The sequence below is a fragment of the Lissotriton helveticus genome, chromosome 4_1 (assembly GCF_964261635.1).
Source record: "Lissotriton helveticus chromosome 4_1, aLisHel1.1, whole genome shotgun sequence".
In the NCBI taxonomy this organism is placed as follows: Eukaryota; Metazoa; Chordata; class Amphibia; order Caudata; family Salamandridae; genus Lissotriton; species Lissotriton helveticus.
The window spans coordinates 637,070,353-637,085,220 of record NC_136063.1 but is presented as its reverse complement, the minus strand read 5'-3'; the positions used below and the strand labels follow the sequence as shown (position 1 = coordinate 637,085,220).

At 41.4% G+C, this 14,868-nt stretch overlaps 1 protein-coding gene across 2 annotated transcripts in view; it reads right to left on the bottom strand.

Moving 5' to 3' along the window:
* The window catches only part of NSMAF (neutral sphingomyelinase activation associated factor), a 610,455-nt gene that overhangs the window by 450,698 nt on the left and 144,889 nt on the right, over nucleotides 1-14,868 (bottom strand). For both annotated transcript variants that reach the window (XM_078687269.1, XM_078687268.1), the window contains 2 exons: nucleotides 8,107-8,157; nucleotides 3,519-3,590 (listed from right to left, as the gene is read on the bottom strand). In XM_078687269.1, coding sequence (XP_078543395.1) covers nucleotides 3,519-3,590; nucleotides 8,107-8,157 — 123 coding nt within the window. The remainder of the gene's footprint in view (nucleotides 1-3,518; nucleotides 3,591-8,106; nucleotides 8,158-14,868) is intronic.

Here is a 14,868-nt window from a genome sequence, read left to right as displayed (position 1 = left end):
AGAAACTCTCGATGCGTCAACAGGCAACTAAGGTCGCTGCAATCTGCTTTAACACTCTACGCTGGTTGCAGAAGATCCTATGGATGCTGCCTGAGTCTACTCGTCGAACTGTTGTCCAGGCTCTTGTAATGTCCCGTATCGACTACGGCAATGTGCTCTATCTGGGAGCTGATAGAGCTACAATGAATATACTCCAGGTTGTGCAGAACTCAGCTGCCCGCCTTCTGTGCAATGTCCCACGCAGAATGTCTGCAACACAAGCCCTATGTGACCTTCATTGGTTAAAAATTGCTGACCGTGTAGCTTTTAAAACTTTGTGCCTTATGTTCAAAATCCGTCAGGGTTCTGCTCCCACATACTTGCACAATCTTGTCCGGCCATACCAGCCAAATCGTTCCCTTAGGTCATCAAATCAAGCCAATTTTGTAATTCCTAGAATTCGCTTGACAAAAATGGGAGGCCGCTCTTTTGCCCATTTGGGGCCGAAGATGTGGAATGCTCTTCCGCTGACGCTTAAAACGGAGACCAATCTCCTGGCCTTTCGCAAAAAACTAAAAACTTTTTTGTTTTAGTTGGTCAAATGTTCTCTGCTTCTCCTGTTTCAGCAATTACCTATCTTTCTTCTTTAGGCTGTCCCTGGCGCCGGGAAACCCTCTACGGGTAGCTGAGCGCAATACAAATTCAATAAAATAAATAAAATAAAATAAATAGGCAGATTCGTATTTTACGAGGAGTAAATGTTTAGTCTATTTAGTCAAACAATTTTTTTTGTACAGCAAAAATGCTGAACTCACATTTATGAAGTGCTCACAAATGTGATAATAAAGAAAAAGGTGGCTCTATAAAATAAAATGTTTGCCTAGGATCACAAAATTTGAGACCGGTTTACAGGTCAAGCACATTACAGTTACGTCAAGTAGATTATTCAAGTTACAAGACTGGCAGATCTAGTTTTTATGATTTTGAGAGGCCGTCTTGAACCTTTATTTCTCAAGAACTACAAAACAACAAAACAGATTTACACCAAATCACAAAAAGCACGCTTTCTGGGCAAAGATCTAGCTTTCTGCCAAATTGTATGTAATTTCGTTAATCTGTTTGGTTGTAGCGTAGTCTAATTTTCCTACAGTAAATTGCATGGGGAAAACGTTTTTGGGGACACTCCCTTTTTTTTCAGCCTCCACCTGAAGGATCACACAGAAACATTCCAGGAAGAAACAGAGGCGGATAAGACATTTTTTGGGAAAGTTTTGTTAAGATTCGCCAAACAGAGCCAAAGTTATTAGCAAACTAAAATATCCATTTCCTCTGGAAACGTGGTCCTAACTAGAATCATTATTTCATAAACACCAACATGTACCCAGTGGTTATGTACAGCACCAGTATATACAGCGTATTCTTGTAGATCACTAGCATGAGCCACTTGGTCATGAACAGCACCAGCATTTTCCAGGTGGACACATACAATGTCCAATGCAGTTACCGACTGCGACTTTCTTCATTCTCTGTCCATGCACCTGCTGGCAGTAGATAGGAGAGAGGTGGTCAGGAAGGGCTGGGACCTCTGCTCTGTCAGCTCAGCACCCCTGGTTACAGGATTCCAACCAACAAATGAGTCCCACACTCTGCCAGGCAGGTGCTGCAGTGAAGCAGAGTGCCATCCATGGCAGACTTGTGTGATGGTTCCCACATTCAACACTGGTTCTAAATCTGATGGCCAACTTGAATATGCCACATTCAACACCAGTCAGTTGCTCCTGACAGCCTTCTCCCCTGAATCATTTGACAGGTGCAGTTAGAGATTCCAGAGCTAGCTGGGCATTCTTTCTCCACGGCCCAAACCTTTGCAATGCCAAAATGGCAGCTCTCTTATCAGCTATGATCTCAGCCTTTATCAGTCACTACTATAAAGTCACAATCTGATCCCTCTAGCTAACATCATCCGCTCCCATGACATCAACGTCCTCTCCTATGCTGACGAAACACAACTCATTCTCTCCCTCATGTGGGCAAGACGCCCAGTGCCCAGATCAAGTTTAATGCCTACAAGACTGAAATTGCCCACTGGATAACGAAAAACTGTCTGAAGCTGAACACCGACAAGACTGTAATTTTGATAGTCAGAATGAGCACTTCACAGAGGAACTTCACCTGCTGGCCATCACAGCTAGGACCGACACCACCACATCCACCACCCATGCCAAAGACCTTGGGATTGTCATCTACAGCAAACTCAACATGACCGCCCAAGTCAACGCTATCATGGCACTTGCTTCCATACTTTGAAGTTTAAGTGGCTTCCAATTAGCACCCGGAAAACCGTCACGCATTTCCTGGTCACAAGCAAGCTTTGCTACAAGAACACCCATGTCTTGATCAAGACCACACCTGAAGGAGCTCCACTGGCTCCCAATACACAAACGGGACAATTTAAACTACTCACCCACACTTTCATGGCACTACATAATCCTCGTTCAGCACACCTCAACAATTGCATCTGCTTTCACAAATCTTCTAGATACCTCCGCTCGTCCGAACACCTACTTGCACACAACCACGCATATAGAAAACTAGGACCGGCAGTAGAGGTTTCTCCTAAAGCGTGGAACGACCTGCCACTGCACATAGGAGCCTCCTCCTTACTTCTTGAATTCTGCAAGAAGTTAAAGACCTGGGTTTTCAAGTGGCATTAGGTTTGCCTAGACTCCTCTCACCAGCTCAGCACAAGGATACCCTTTGGGGTGATATTATGATCTACAAATCTGCGTAGCATAAAAATCTTCAAAATGTTATACGCCATGAATAAAACTCAATAATCCTAATGGTTTGGTGTCGGCTAATCCAAAAATATTACTGACACTTAACAATCAATGGCTGGAGGGGAGCTGACCAAAAAGAAGCAACAGCGAAAGAGGGCTGCCCAACTGACCCTCTCTATGTAAAGTTAAAACATTTTTTTACAGGAGATGTAACACATATAAGAGGTTAGGTGTAGCATCGGGTAACAATGTTAACACAATATGAAGTTCTATAACCTTGTGACACTTACGCTAAATTGCTGGAGTACAGAGAGTTGAACTAAGGGCACATATTCATCAACTGTATCCCCGTTTGTATGTTTGTTAGCAGAACAAAGTGGATGACGTCAGAAAAGCACACCCTGAAAAAGGATATAATGTATCCGAAATGCATAGAGGATTTGGTAAAAAACTAAAGCAAGGATAATTTCAATCAGAGTAATTTTGTTTGAAAACATAAAACATATGAAGAAATAATTGCAGCTGTTGATGCCATGGAGTTGAATTTGAAAACATTTTGGATGTTCAGTAAGAAAGTGTACAGAGTTGGCTCCAAACAGCTGTGCCTCATGGTAATCCCCTTGACTACGACACCAGAGGATATATTTGTTAACCCATATACATATGCATTGTATTTTCAAATAAAAATTAGCACAATGCCATGCTTTTCAGTGCAAATCTCAACAGATTCTTTAGAATTGATAGGAGTCCACTTTATACCTGAAGCACAGTTTGCACAACATCATCAACCTTCTCTGCCTGTTCCAGTTGAAAGATGTATCCATTTTTACCCTACAAAATTGAAGACAACGAAAAATACAAGTCAAGATCCCCCAAAGTCTGCCGCACTCCGCTTAGCCAGGCCAACAAATACAATACAAATCAATGTGATTTAAAAAGTTAACACCATAACAGTCCCTGAGAATATCATACATAAAGCACAGTTAATCATAAAAAAACACAACAATTTATGAAAAGTAACATTTTATTTGGATTCAGCTTAAGCAAGCAGGCCAGAATATTTTATTATTCAAAACCCTAACTTCTTTCGTTTTCTAGACGGCCAGTATTTTAGATGCAGTTGAATACTGAATAGAACCTGAGGTGGTTAAACAACGTGTCAGGGAATCCTTGCATTATATTGTTCTATACAGTTTAAATAAAGAGACAATGTTGGACCTAGCCCTTTCTGCAGAGCCACTCCCAAACCTTTTGCCTTCCTCCTCACATTTTTGTCACCTTGTTTATGTTAGTTTTAGGACTCTGGGTCCTTTAGCACTGGTAATCCGTGCTAAAGAACGAGCTCTCACCCTACAATGTGGCAATATGTACTTAGCCACAATTGGCATACTTAATTTGCTTATAAGACCCTAGAAAAGTGCATTATGTGTGCCCAGGGCCTGTAAATTAAATGCTACAAGTGGGTCTGCAGCACCGACTGTGCCACCCACTCAGTAGCCGCTTAAAAATGGCTCAGACCTGCCATTGCAAAGCCTGTGCATACAGCTTTAAACTGCCGTTTTAACCTGGCAAATTAACCTATTTGCGAAACCCAATCTTTCCTATTTATTACATGTACGTCACCCCTGAAGTAGGCCCTAGGTAGCCTCATGGGCTGGGTGAAGTATTTAAATAGTTGGGCATGTACTTTTAACTTTTACATGTCCTGGTAGTGAAACACTCTTAAATCCGTCTTTACTTCTGCAAGGCCTATCTCTCCCATAGGTTAAGATTGGGATTGACAAACACCTTTTAAGTGTAATTTCAAATTGGGAGCAGATAGAAATTTGGAGTTTGGGGTTTCTGGATTCACAATTTAAAAGCAAAATTTATGGTGAAGTTGGATCTTAAATTGTAAGCCTGAAAATGCGACTTTTAGAAAGTTGGCATATTCTTACTGTAACCATTCTGTGCCTCCTCCTGTCTCCGAATACACGTTTGGGTTGGGTGACAGTTGAGATTTGTGTATTCCCTCTAGACAGTCACAGAAAGGGAGAAGGGGTGTGGCATTTGCATCCTGATTGTCCACCACCAGGCTTTTGGGCCTTTCTGAGGTAGATTGGAAGGGAGGAGCTGACACTTGCACCTGAATAGGGCCGTGCCTGTCCCCACACAGAGAGCTGCATACCCCCCTGAAGTGAGTAAGGAGCCAGGGCGGGAAAGACAGACTTTGTCATCTTCAATGGCCTCTTTGACGTCTACCCCACTTCAAAGGCACAGTTGGGTATACGTACTGGAACCCTGACACCGCCAAATCATAACTTTGCTGGAACTAAGGACATTCCGCCTGAAAGAAGAGCTGCTGTGCTGGAGGAGCGACAGCCGCTTTGCTACCTGCATTGCTGTGTTGGCCCGCTGATTGCTGTACTGTAGGAGGGACTGCCAGTTTGTACCTGCTCTGCTGGGTAGGCCTGCTGCTTCTTGTCTGGGAGTGAGAGGGGCCGGACTTGCCCTCTACATCCTTGAACCCAAGTTTCTCCAAGGGCTTGCTGGCTTGCCTTCTGTTTTCTGAAGTCTTAGAGGCCCAAAAGACTTCCTGCAACTCTGCTCTTGCAGCTGGACTCTGCAATCTGTGAGTCCAACCCTTGTCTGAGGTGCCACCTCCAGTCCTGGGCCTCAGAAGTGGGTTCTGCAAATGTTTTCTTAAAAAAGTAAACACGGTAGCCCCTTGGCGCCAATCGGAACTGATGCAGTGCCCTCCAATGCCGAGCTGATTCAACGCTGACACAAATCCTGACTGTGAGGTTCGATGACACAGCAGTGCCAATTCTTCTACACCGTCTAGGAGGCTTGACGAGGACACAGTGACCCGACTGCTGGGAATATTGTGACACATTGTGTGCTCAACCTTAACGCTTTGCTCCAGACGAGATACTTTCTCAGCATGCCCTGCATGGGTTCCCTAGCCGGCCTGCCCTCCATCGCGGTTGGCCTGAACTTTGGATTTGCACCGATCACTCGCAACCTGAAGTAATCTTTTGACCGCAAGTGACTTCTAAGCACTGTTTTCACATATAATCTTGACAAATGTATATCTCAAGTTCTACTTTAGAATTTTCCTGTTTTGGTTTAATCCGATAAATAGCCTTTGTTTTTCTAAACTGGTGTGGAGTCTTTTTGTGGTGTTTTCACTGTTTTACTGTAAGTCAAGTGTGCACAAATGCTTTACACACTGCCTCTTAAGTTAAGCCTGACTGCTCTGTGTCAAGCTACAAAATGGTGAGCACAGGTTAGGTTGTTTATCTGACTTATCATGACTAGGATTGCAGCTCCTGCTTGGACAGGGTGTATACTCTGCCAACCAGACACCATCAATTATTGACAGACTAGATAAAGCTCCATTCACAAAAAGCATAAGGTGTGTGACCCCTGCTTCCAATGAGCAGTGTAAGCATTAACTGGAACATTATATGAACGGTAAATACAGCATAAGGGTAGGCTATGTTGTTGTATTTTGAGAAAACTCGCACGCCTACATGGTCTTGTTGCTCAGATGATAATACAATCAGGTTACACAATACAACCGGCAACCTGCATCCATCACAGGCTGTTCTTTGCTTTCGGCTAACCAATAGCTATGTTTTACATATTGAAGTAATGCTACAGCAATGGGTTGTTCAAAAGGGCAGAACAGGCACTTTTTACTATTGTGTTTTCCAAATACCGCAATCACTGAATCAATCGATAGTTGCCTGTTATCTCCATCTTATCTTATATCTTCCATGTACCCCACGAAAGTCCTTAACTTGCAGCGTTTTCAAGTAGACTAAGTGTTGCCGTGCAAACGAATCAGAAGTGGTCATCAAGTCTAGCTCATAATCAAGCTGAAATAATGGTATACCCGATCCAGAGTTCAAAGTGGCCATATAGAACTGGACTTTTTTACTTGTAAACCAGTGAAATCTGCGACCCCACCAGCAGTTCAGCACAATAAATCAAAGCAGGTTTTGCTTTTTCCAGATACACCTGAAGCACCGATCTCGCTAGTTGTTATCTGTGGACTTTTTTCTCAAACCTTAAAATTGCGCCAGATTTATTGGCTCTCGGATGAGTATCAACATTAGAGGAAACTGTAATGAGGTGACAGGCTCCTCTAAATTAATAGTGATCCTGATGACAAGATGGCAAGGGGTGCGGAGCCCGGATGCAGTTTGAGAATGAGGCATGGTTTGGTTTGGAGTGCGGACACATAGTGGTACCCTATCATTAACAGGTGAATGTTGGCCAACAGTGGCCATCCATTTATCATAGACATAGAGAAGAGATGGAGAAGAAATGGCAATCATGAAGCAGCCAATCACTCCTGGAACCCAGACTCAAAAAGGATAAGCAGTAGAAAGACAATGGAAGTGATCAGAAAAAAAATCAAAGAATTACAGGACCTAGTGAGATGGCTGATGAGCAGACCAATAGGGAAAGTGGGACATTTGGCAACCCTGGTTATACTGGTGAAAAAGAAATATGGAAGAAGCTGGCGATATGATGGTGCATGAACTGCTCAGGAGAAAAAGAGAGAAGACAGTGCTCATTTCATACTACAATATTACCTAGAAAGATAACAGCAGGTGGAGTCTCTGGGTGAAGTACTGGGAGGAAATGCAGAATAACCAGCAGAATTAGGATTGGAATGACAGATTGTCCTGTTACTTCCTCATTTCTAAGAAACGAATTAAGGTTCCACTTGTAATGGGCTAGTAACTCCACGTTATTTCAGCCTTCATTGCTGACAATTATTGTTCATTGTTCTGCCAGTCTCCTGGCTTCCTCACATATTCGGATTATACTGTAGAAGCATGCGCATAGTTCATCAAAGGTCAGTTGTTCGCTTATGTTTCTCCACCATCAGAAGATGAGGCTCTATCCTGAGGGAGTGGTGGTGTTTTGGTGCATCTCTATTTGGTGTGATCTCTGCCACCTACTAATCCTTGCTGGTTCTGACAAACATAAACAATGCACCCATCAAATCTGAAACCCATTCCTTCCATTAATAAATATTGCGTCTACTTACCTAGTTCCATTCTATCACCATATTTTCATGCAAAAAGGGAAAACATAAGTTTATTTGGCAGTTGAAAATGTCGATTTCTAAAACGTACTCTCCAAATACCTTTTTGGTCAATAAAACAAAACAAATAATAAAATGACCAAGTTCATCAAAAACGCTCAATGTACACACATGTATAGGAGCAATCAACTGACACGTATGCCCCAATGTTTAAGGTATAACAATTACTTTCAATAAACAGCCTCTCTGAGTATTGAAAATAAGACATAGTTTGAACTTTAAAGAAAGTGAAAAGACACTTACCCTTAAAACTTTATACGGTGTAACAATGTTTTTCTCTTTGATGAGACACACCTAAAATTGGCAAACCAAAGAGGTAAGTGAAAAGGAATTCTGTGATAAAAGACATCTAAAACAGTGATTATGGTTTGCCAACTACCGTCCAAGTACCTTAGAAAAGCTTACAAGCTGTGTAAAATGGGTTGTTCCATATCTAATGAGTTTTACTAATATATTAGGGAAGAAAGTGCTCACATACAATGAATCGATCAAAAAACACTGAGGTACTTGTTGTCCATTTGGGAGGACTATTCAAGTACCTTGAGAAGTATAGGTCTTGGCTCAGTATTCTGAAGAATACCACACTTCTACTGTTGCTCCTTGTACGAAATGCTGTGTTTGTACCTCTCCATGTTCATTAGATCAGGATTACTCACATTTGGGGACTGGACCTACAGTGGGGCTTGCACATAGCTGTTTGCCAAACTCTTGACTCACCCATTTTAATCAATTACAAATCCTAACTAGCGTACATCCTAATTTGTTAACAAGTGATTAAACAGAAAGTAGAAAGGTTCCAAAACAGTTATGTATCTCAAAGAACAATTTGGTCACAGAAATGAAAAGTGTCTAAGACCTGCATTAAATTACTAAAGGTTTGCAGGGCAGAAATGTCAGATTTCCTGACGATAGGGTCAATACTACAGCAAGAAAAGCAGGCAAGCCATCATCAGCCAGATCATCACCTTAAAAACTGCAATATGTTTACTCCACCTTTCAGGAATCTCCAAAGTAAGCAGGATACAGGAATTTGTGCAGCATTACAATGCACACGTTAAACCACTTTAAGGCGTAACATAACTATAAAAATGTCACGCGACTAATGTATTTACAAAAGTGCATGATAAGAGTCTTGAATTTCTAGAGTTCCAAAAAGCCAGATTCATTGCACATTATGATGTTGGCGTGCTTACTATTGGTGCTTATTAGCAGCAGTCCACCACAAAACTGGAAGCATTCACGCCTCCATGCTACAGAATGACCTGAACTACCTGTAGTATCCCCTTTTAGATACGTTTTGTAAATATGCTATGTATATGCTGTATCCCTTTTAGATGACATCACTTCACTTCACCTTCCTTTCTAGAATTGTTATCATTCCCTTGGGTGTTCCATATTCTGTGTGTGGGAGTTACTAGATCTACTGGCACTGCCAGCTTGTGGTTGTATAAGCTGTTTCCTCCTTGTGGAATAAACCACTTCCTTCAACAAAACTGTGTTCCTGTTTACTTCACAAACTGGCGACGATCGGGATACCATGAAGAAGAAGGACTCACACTTGCCCTAACAGAAGGAATATTTAAAAAAAAAAAAAATAATATATATATATATATATATATATATATATATATAAAACAGAGGAACAGCGTTCACGCATCTCTCAAGGTATTTCATTTCATTTTTTTAAGTGTAAAAATGATTGCACCAGCGGCGGCAGTAATTATTTCAGTGCTTTGATCGCACCCGCGGCTGTCTACAGACTTGCACTTCAGTAAACGTTACCATCGTTTTTTTTTCTTTCAAACTAGATGCATGTTACAGCGTATATCTTTGGAGTTGATCCTATTTCCTGTGACTCATTTGATTTGCATTATGTCACGTTTAGTGCAAACAGGATTATTTTGGGTTTGAAATATCGAGATACTCGGAAAAGCATACAAGCTGTACATTTTTAAAACTGACCTGACATTCTACTGTGTGGCTCGCGTTAGTTCCATGGTTCGCATTGACGTCTGAGCTTCAACGTTCTACCATTCAGCTGTACGCCTGCTCTACGTCAGTGTCACACACGACGCTCAAACGTTCCAGAGCTGCGCAAAGGTCAAAGTGTCACGCAACCTTCGTGTCACGGATTCATTTTTTTCTCTCTTTCTCTTCGTGTTCAGCACATCTCGTACACGTTGAATTAACTATTACTAACCCCTCATTCCCACAATGTTTGATGAACAGCTACACGCATTTGTCTGCAAATAATTCTCTTCAAGAAACGAAATTGACCACGGTGACTACGTTTATTTTATTAATTTATTATTTTCCATATGCACCCAAATAATTGACTAGATACCAACATTGTTTTATTTTCTTCCTACAGTCTTAACTTTTACTTTTTGTGTTCAGGTTTCCTGTTTTACTAGTAGAAATGTCAAATAATTATGTTGCTCCTTCTCATTTTTTACCCACTGCTGGGGATCCTAAGGTAGAATGGGACCTGTGGTTTCCCACATTCCTAGCCTATGTGGATGTAGTAGAGGAGGATGGATGCTCTCCTAAAAGAAAATTAGCCCTGTTAAAAAATTGTTTAGGTGGCGCAGGCCTTAAGGAGTTGGAAAACTTACCTCCTATTGATGGAGCAGGTGACTTTAATATTTTTGAGATCGTTGTAAAACAGTTAGCCATTAGATTTGGTAGGAGAATAAATATAGTTATGGAAAGGTTTAAATTTTACTCCCGAGCGCAGAAGGATGACGAGTCAATTGAGAATTACGTAGCTGCATTACGTACATTGGCTGCTAGTTGCGCATTTGAAACAATTAATTTTGAGCAGGTACTAAGAGACCAATTGATGATGAAGACCAAAAGCAAAAAGATACAGGAACGGTTGTGGATGGGAACCGAGTCTTCTCTAAATGCTGCCTTGAACATAGCTAAAGGGATTGAACAATCGGAACTTTTTGTAAATGAAATCAGAGGCCATGATGTTAAGAGTAAAACAATAATCCCAGAGGTAGCTTTGGTAAAAGAGGTCCATAACCAAAGGAAATTTCCTTTCACTCAAACTAGGAAAGAGTATGTCCCAAGAGACAATAAGTTCTCTGGCAAGAAAAATCCCATTATTTGTTATAGGTGCGGTGCGAATGATCACGTTGGGAATTATAAGGGTTGTCCAGCGTGGAACAAAGTTTGTATCAAATGTAAAAAACTGGGGCATTTCAGTAAAATGTGCAGATCTCCACAGAAAGTGAATTTATTAACCGAGTTTGACTACGAGGCTCCTGAAGAAATCCAGGAAATCAACCCTCTACTTTGTGTTGGCGATTCTAAATGTCAAGGTTTTCCCAAGGATAAGATTTTTGTCAATGATATAGAAATCACTATGCTTATAGACTCCTGTGCTTGGTATAGCATAATTGGCAGTGATATTTTTAATAGATACTGGAATTCCTCGTGCCTACTACCATCAGATGTACGTCCAGGTGGATACACTGGTCGGAAGATTGATTTGTTAGGATACATGTGGGCGGATATAAAATTTAAAGGTAATAGCATCAAAGGGAAAGTTTATGTAGCATCCAAAGGTGCCTCCATTTTGAGTTGGCCACACCAACACGAGTTGAGAATTAAATTAGACCCCAATGCTTCCCCACCTGTATATATAGTACCTCCTGCTGAGGACGAATTTACTGTCCTGGTAAAGAACAAGTTCCCTGAGATTTTTTTCCGATACCTTGGGTGAATTTGTAAACTTCAAACACAAAATTATTTTGAAAGAAAATGCAACACCAGTCCGGCACAGAGTCACAAACGTTCCCTTGGCCTATCGTGATAAATTAAAAACCATCCTATCGGATTTGGTGACCCGTGGTATCATTGAACCAACCGAATCTTCCCCATGGGTTTCCCCTGTAGTTTTGTCAATTAAAAGTAACGGGGAACTTCGTCTGTGTGTTGATCTCCGCAGTTTGAACACTGAAATTTGGGTGGACAGACATCCCCTACCTAACATTCATGAACTGATTTCTACCCTTGCTGGTGCTTGCGTTTTCTCAACTTTAGATTTAGCTAGTGCATATCACCAGGTTTTACTCCATGAAGATTCCAAGTTTCTTACCACTTTCATAACCCCGGAGGGCATGTTTCAGTTCCGTCGCATGCCTTTTGGCTTAGCCAGTGCGGCTTCGGTATTTCAACGGCTTATGAAAGAGGTATTGGAGGGCTGTGATAGTGCCATTGCATTCCAAGATGACATCTTAATATACGGAAAAGATCGTGAGGACCATGACAGAAACCTAGACAAAGTACTTATGTCTGTCAAAGCTAAGGGTTTGACTTTGAAGTTTTCAAAATGCAAATTTAGACGGAGCACTGTGGAGTATTTGGGACATGAAATTTCAGCTCAGGGTATCAAACCAAAACTTAATCACATTTTGAACATAACTAAGGCCCCTGCCCCTAGTAATAAAGAACAATTAGTGTCTTTTCTCGGTCTTACCGAATTTTATAGCAAATTTGTCTCAGATTACTCTTCCAAAGTCCATGATTTAAGATTGTTATTAAAAAAGGATGCAAAATTTGTTTGGAAAGATGAACATCAAACTGCTTTTGAGTTACTTAAAAAGGAGATCATCAATGCCCCCTTCCTGAGGCCTTTTGATTTGGGTAGAGAATGCATTGTATGTGTGGATGCGAGCAACGTGGGACTTGGTTCAGTACTGATGCAAAAGAGTCGCGGTGAGGAATATGTTGTCTCCTATGCCTCTCGTACTCTACGTGGGGCAGAATTCAATTACTCCACCATAGAAAAGGAACTTTTAGCGTGTACCTGGGCTGTGGAACACTTCAGGCAATTTATTTGGGGAACAAGATTCCGTTTGCGCACCGACCATAAACCTTTAATAAGCATGTTGGCAGCAGGTGGTGGTCGTACTTTGACCGCACGTTTAGCACGTTTAGCTGCTAAGTTACAAGAGTTCCAATGCATTGTGGAATATGTACCTGGTCGTCTAAATGTCCATGCTGATTGCATGTCCAGGTTGCCTTGTGTTTCCCTAGTTACAACAGACTCTCCATGCGATTCTGATGTAATTTTAACCATTGATGATGTAAATGATGCTAAATGCAATGCCACGTCCAGTGTTATATCTGAGTCTGCTTGGCGGGATGCTATGTCTCAAGATGTCTCTTTGTCTAATGTTGTGGAATTTCTGAAGCAAGGGTGGCCTGAAGAAAGGAAACTTTCTGGCGATGTTCTATCTTTTAGCAAAATAAAAGAGGAACTCATGTTTGACCAGGGCTTTGTAACCAGGAGTGACAAAATTGTACCTCCTTCTGGCTTGCGTGAAAAAATAATTTCTATGGCACATGAAGGTCACATGGGGATGTCTAACACTAAAAGACGTATCCGTGAATTTTATTGGTGGCCTGGTATCGATAGAATGGTAGACAATTGGGTTGGCTCATGTTCTCCCTGCTCCAGTAGTGATAAAACTGCTAAACCTTTGGCTGCCAAATCTGATATTTCACCTATTGAGTATTCTTTGTGTCCTTGGAAGAAACTTGGCATTGACATTGTTGGCCCCCTCGATCTGTATGAAAGTAAATCTGTGTTCATTCTGGTACTGATCGATTACTTCTCCAAGTGGCCAGAGATAAGAGTTGTGGATAAAATTGGTTCATCTCAGGTTATTGAATTCCTTGATGAAATTTTCTGCAGGGAAGGGATTCCAGCTGAGCTGGTATCAGACAATGGTCCACAATTTGTTAGTAGTGAATTTTTATCGTTTCTTGATAGGTGTGGGGTGGTACATAAAAGGGTGTCCAATTACAACCCTCAAGCCAATGGTCAAACGGAGCGTTTCAATAGGGTCATCAAGGAGTCTATACAGTTAGCCATTAAAAGTAAATTAGATTGGAAGAAAACCTTACGTGCATCTCTCCTTTCGTATCGCACTTCTCCCAACTCCGTCACTGGTTTCTCTCCTTTTGAATTGTTAAAAGGCCGAAAACCTAGTTCAAAGTTATTACCCTGGTGGATCAAGTTAAAAATCCCTTCTGGGTATATTGTTGATCATTCTTTAATCAAAGACAAAATGTGGAAATATCAAGAGAAGATGAGACGTTCTCACAATTCACCTGTGGGTTCTAAACCCGGTATCAAGATTGGCGACTTTGTACGTGTCAAGTTCGGCAGATCTTGTGGTTCCAGGTGGAATAAATGGTCAGATCCTTGTAGGGTTACTGACGTTTTCAGTAAAGCGGTCAGGGTGGATGGTGGTAAAGTGTGGAACTTTCGGAGAGTTTCTTTATGCAAAGCGCCTAATTTGCGAGTGGACTCTCTACCCTCTTCAATTTCCTCCTCAATTACTTCTGGTGACAACTCCTACCCTGCTCTGTTTGACACATTCTGCAGTGATGTTCAACTTTCTCCTAGAAATAATGATGTACTTATCTCCAACACTGTAGTTTCTCCACCTCATGTTCCAGCTCCGTCTGGACAAGCTTCTTCTCCACATTGTTCCAACACTGTTGTTTCTAATCACAATGTGCAACTTGCTGATGTACCTCTGAGAAGAAGTTCCCGGGTTAAATCAGTTCCTGTTAAATTACGTGATTTTATTCATTAATTTTTTTTGGTTTTTTTTTTTCATTTTTAAGGGGGGGAGGTGTGTAGTATCCCCTTTTAGATACGTTTTGTAAATATGCTATGTATATGCTGTATCCCTTTTAGATGACATCACTTCACTTCACCTTCCTTTCTAGAATTGTTATCATTCCCTTGGGTGTTCCATATTCTGTGTGTGGGAGTTACTAGATCTACTGGCACTGCCAGCTTGTGGTTGTATAAGCTGTTTCCTCCTTGTGGAATAAACCACTTCCTTCAACAAAACTGTGTCCCTGTTTACTTCACTACCAACATCTACGCTATACAAAAATCCATGCTTCTCAAGGTCACGGAGCAGCCGAATAAAGTGGTAGACAATTACTCCCTAGCAATCCTCACACTTCTGT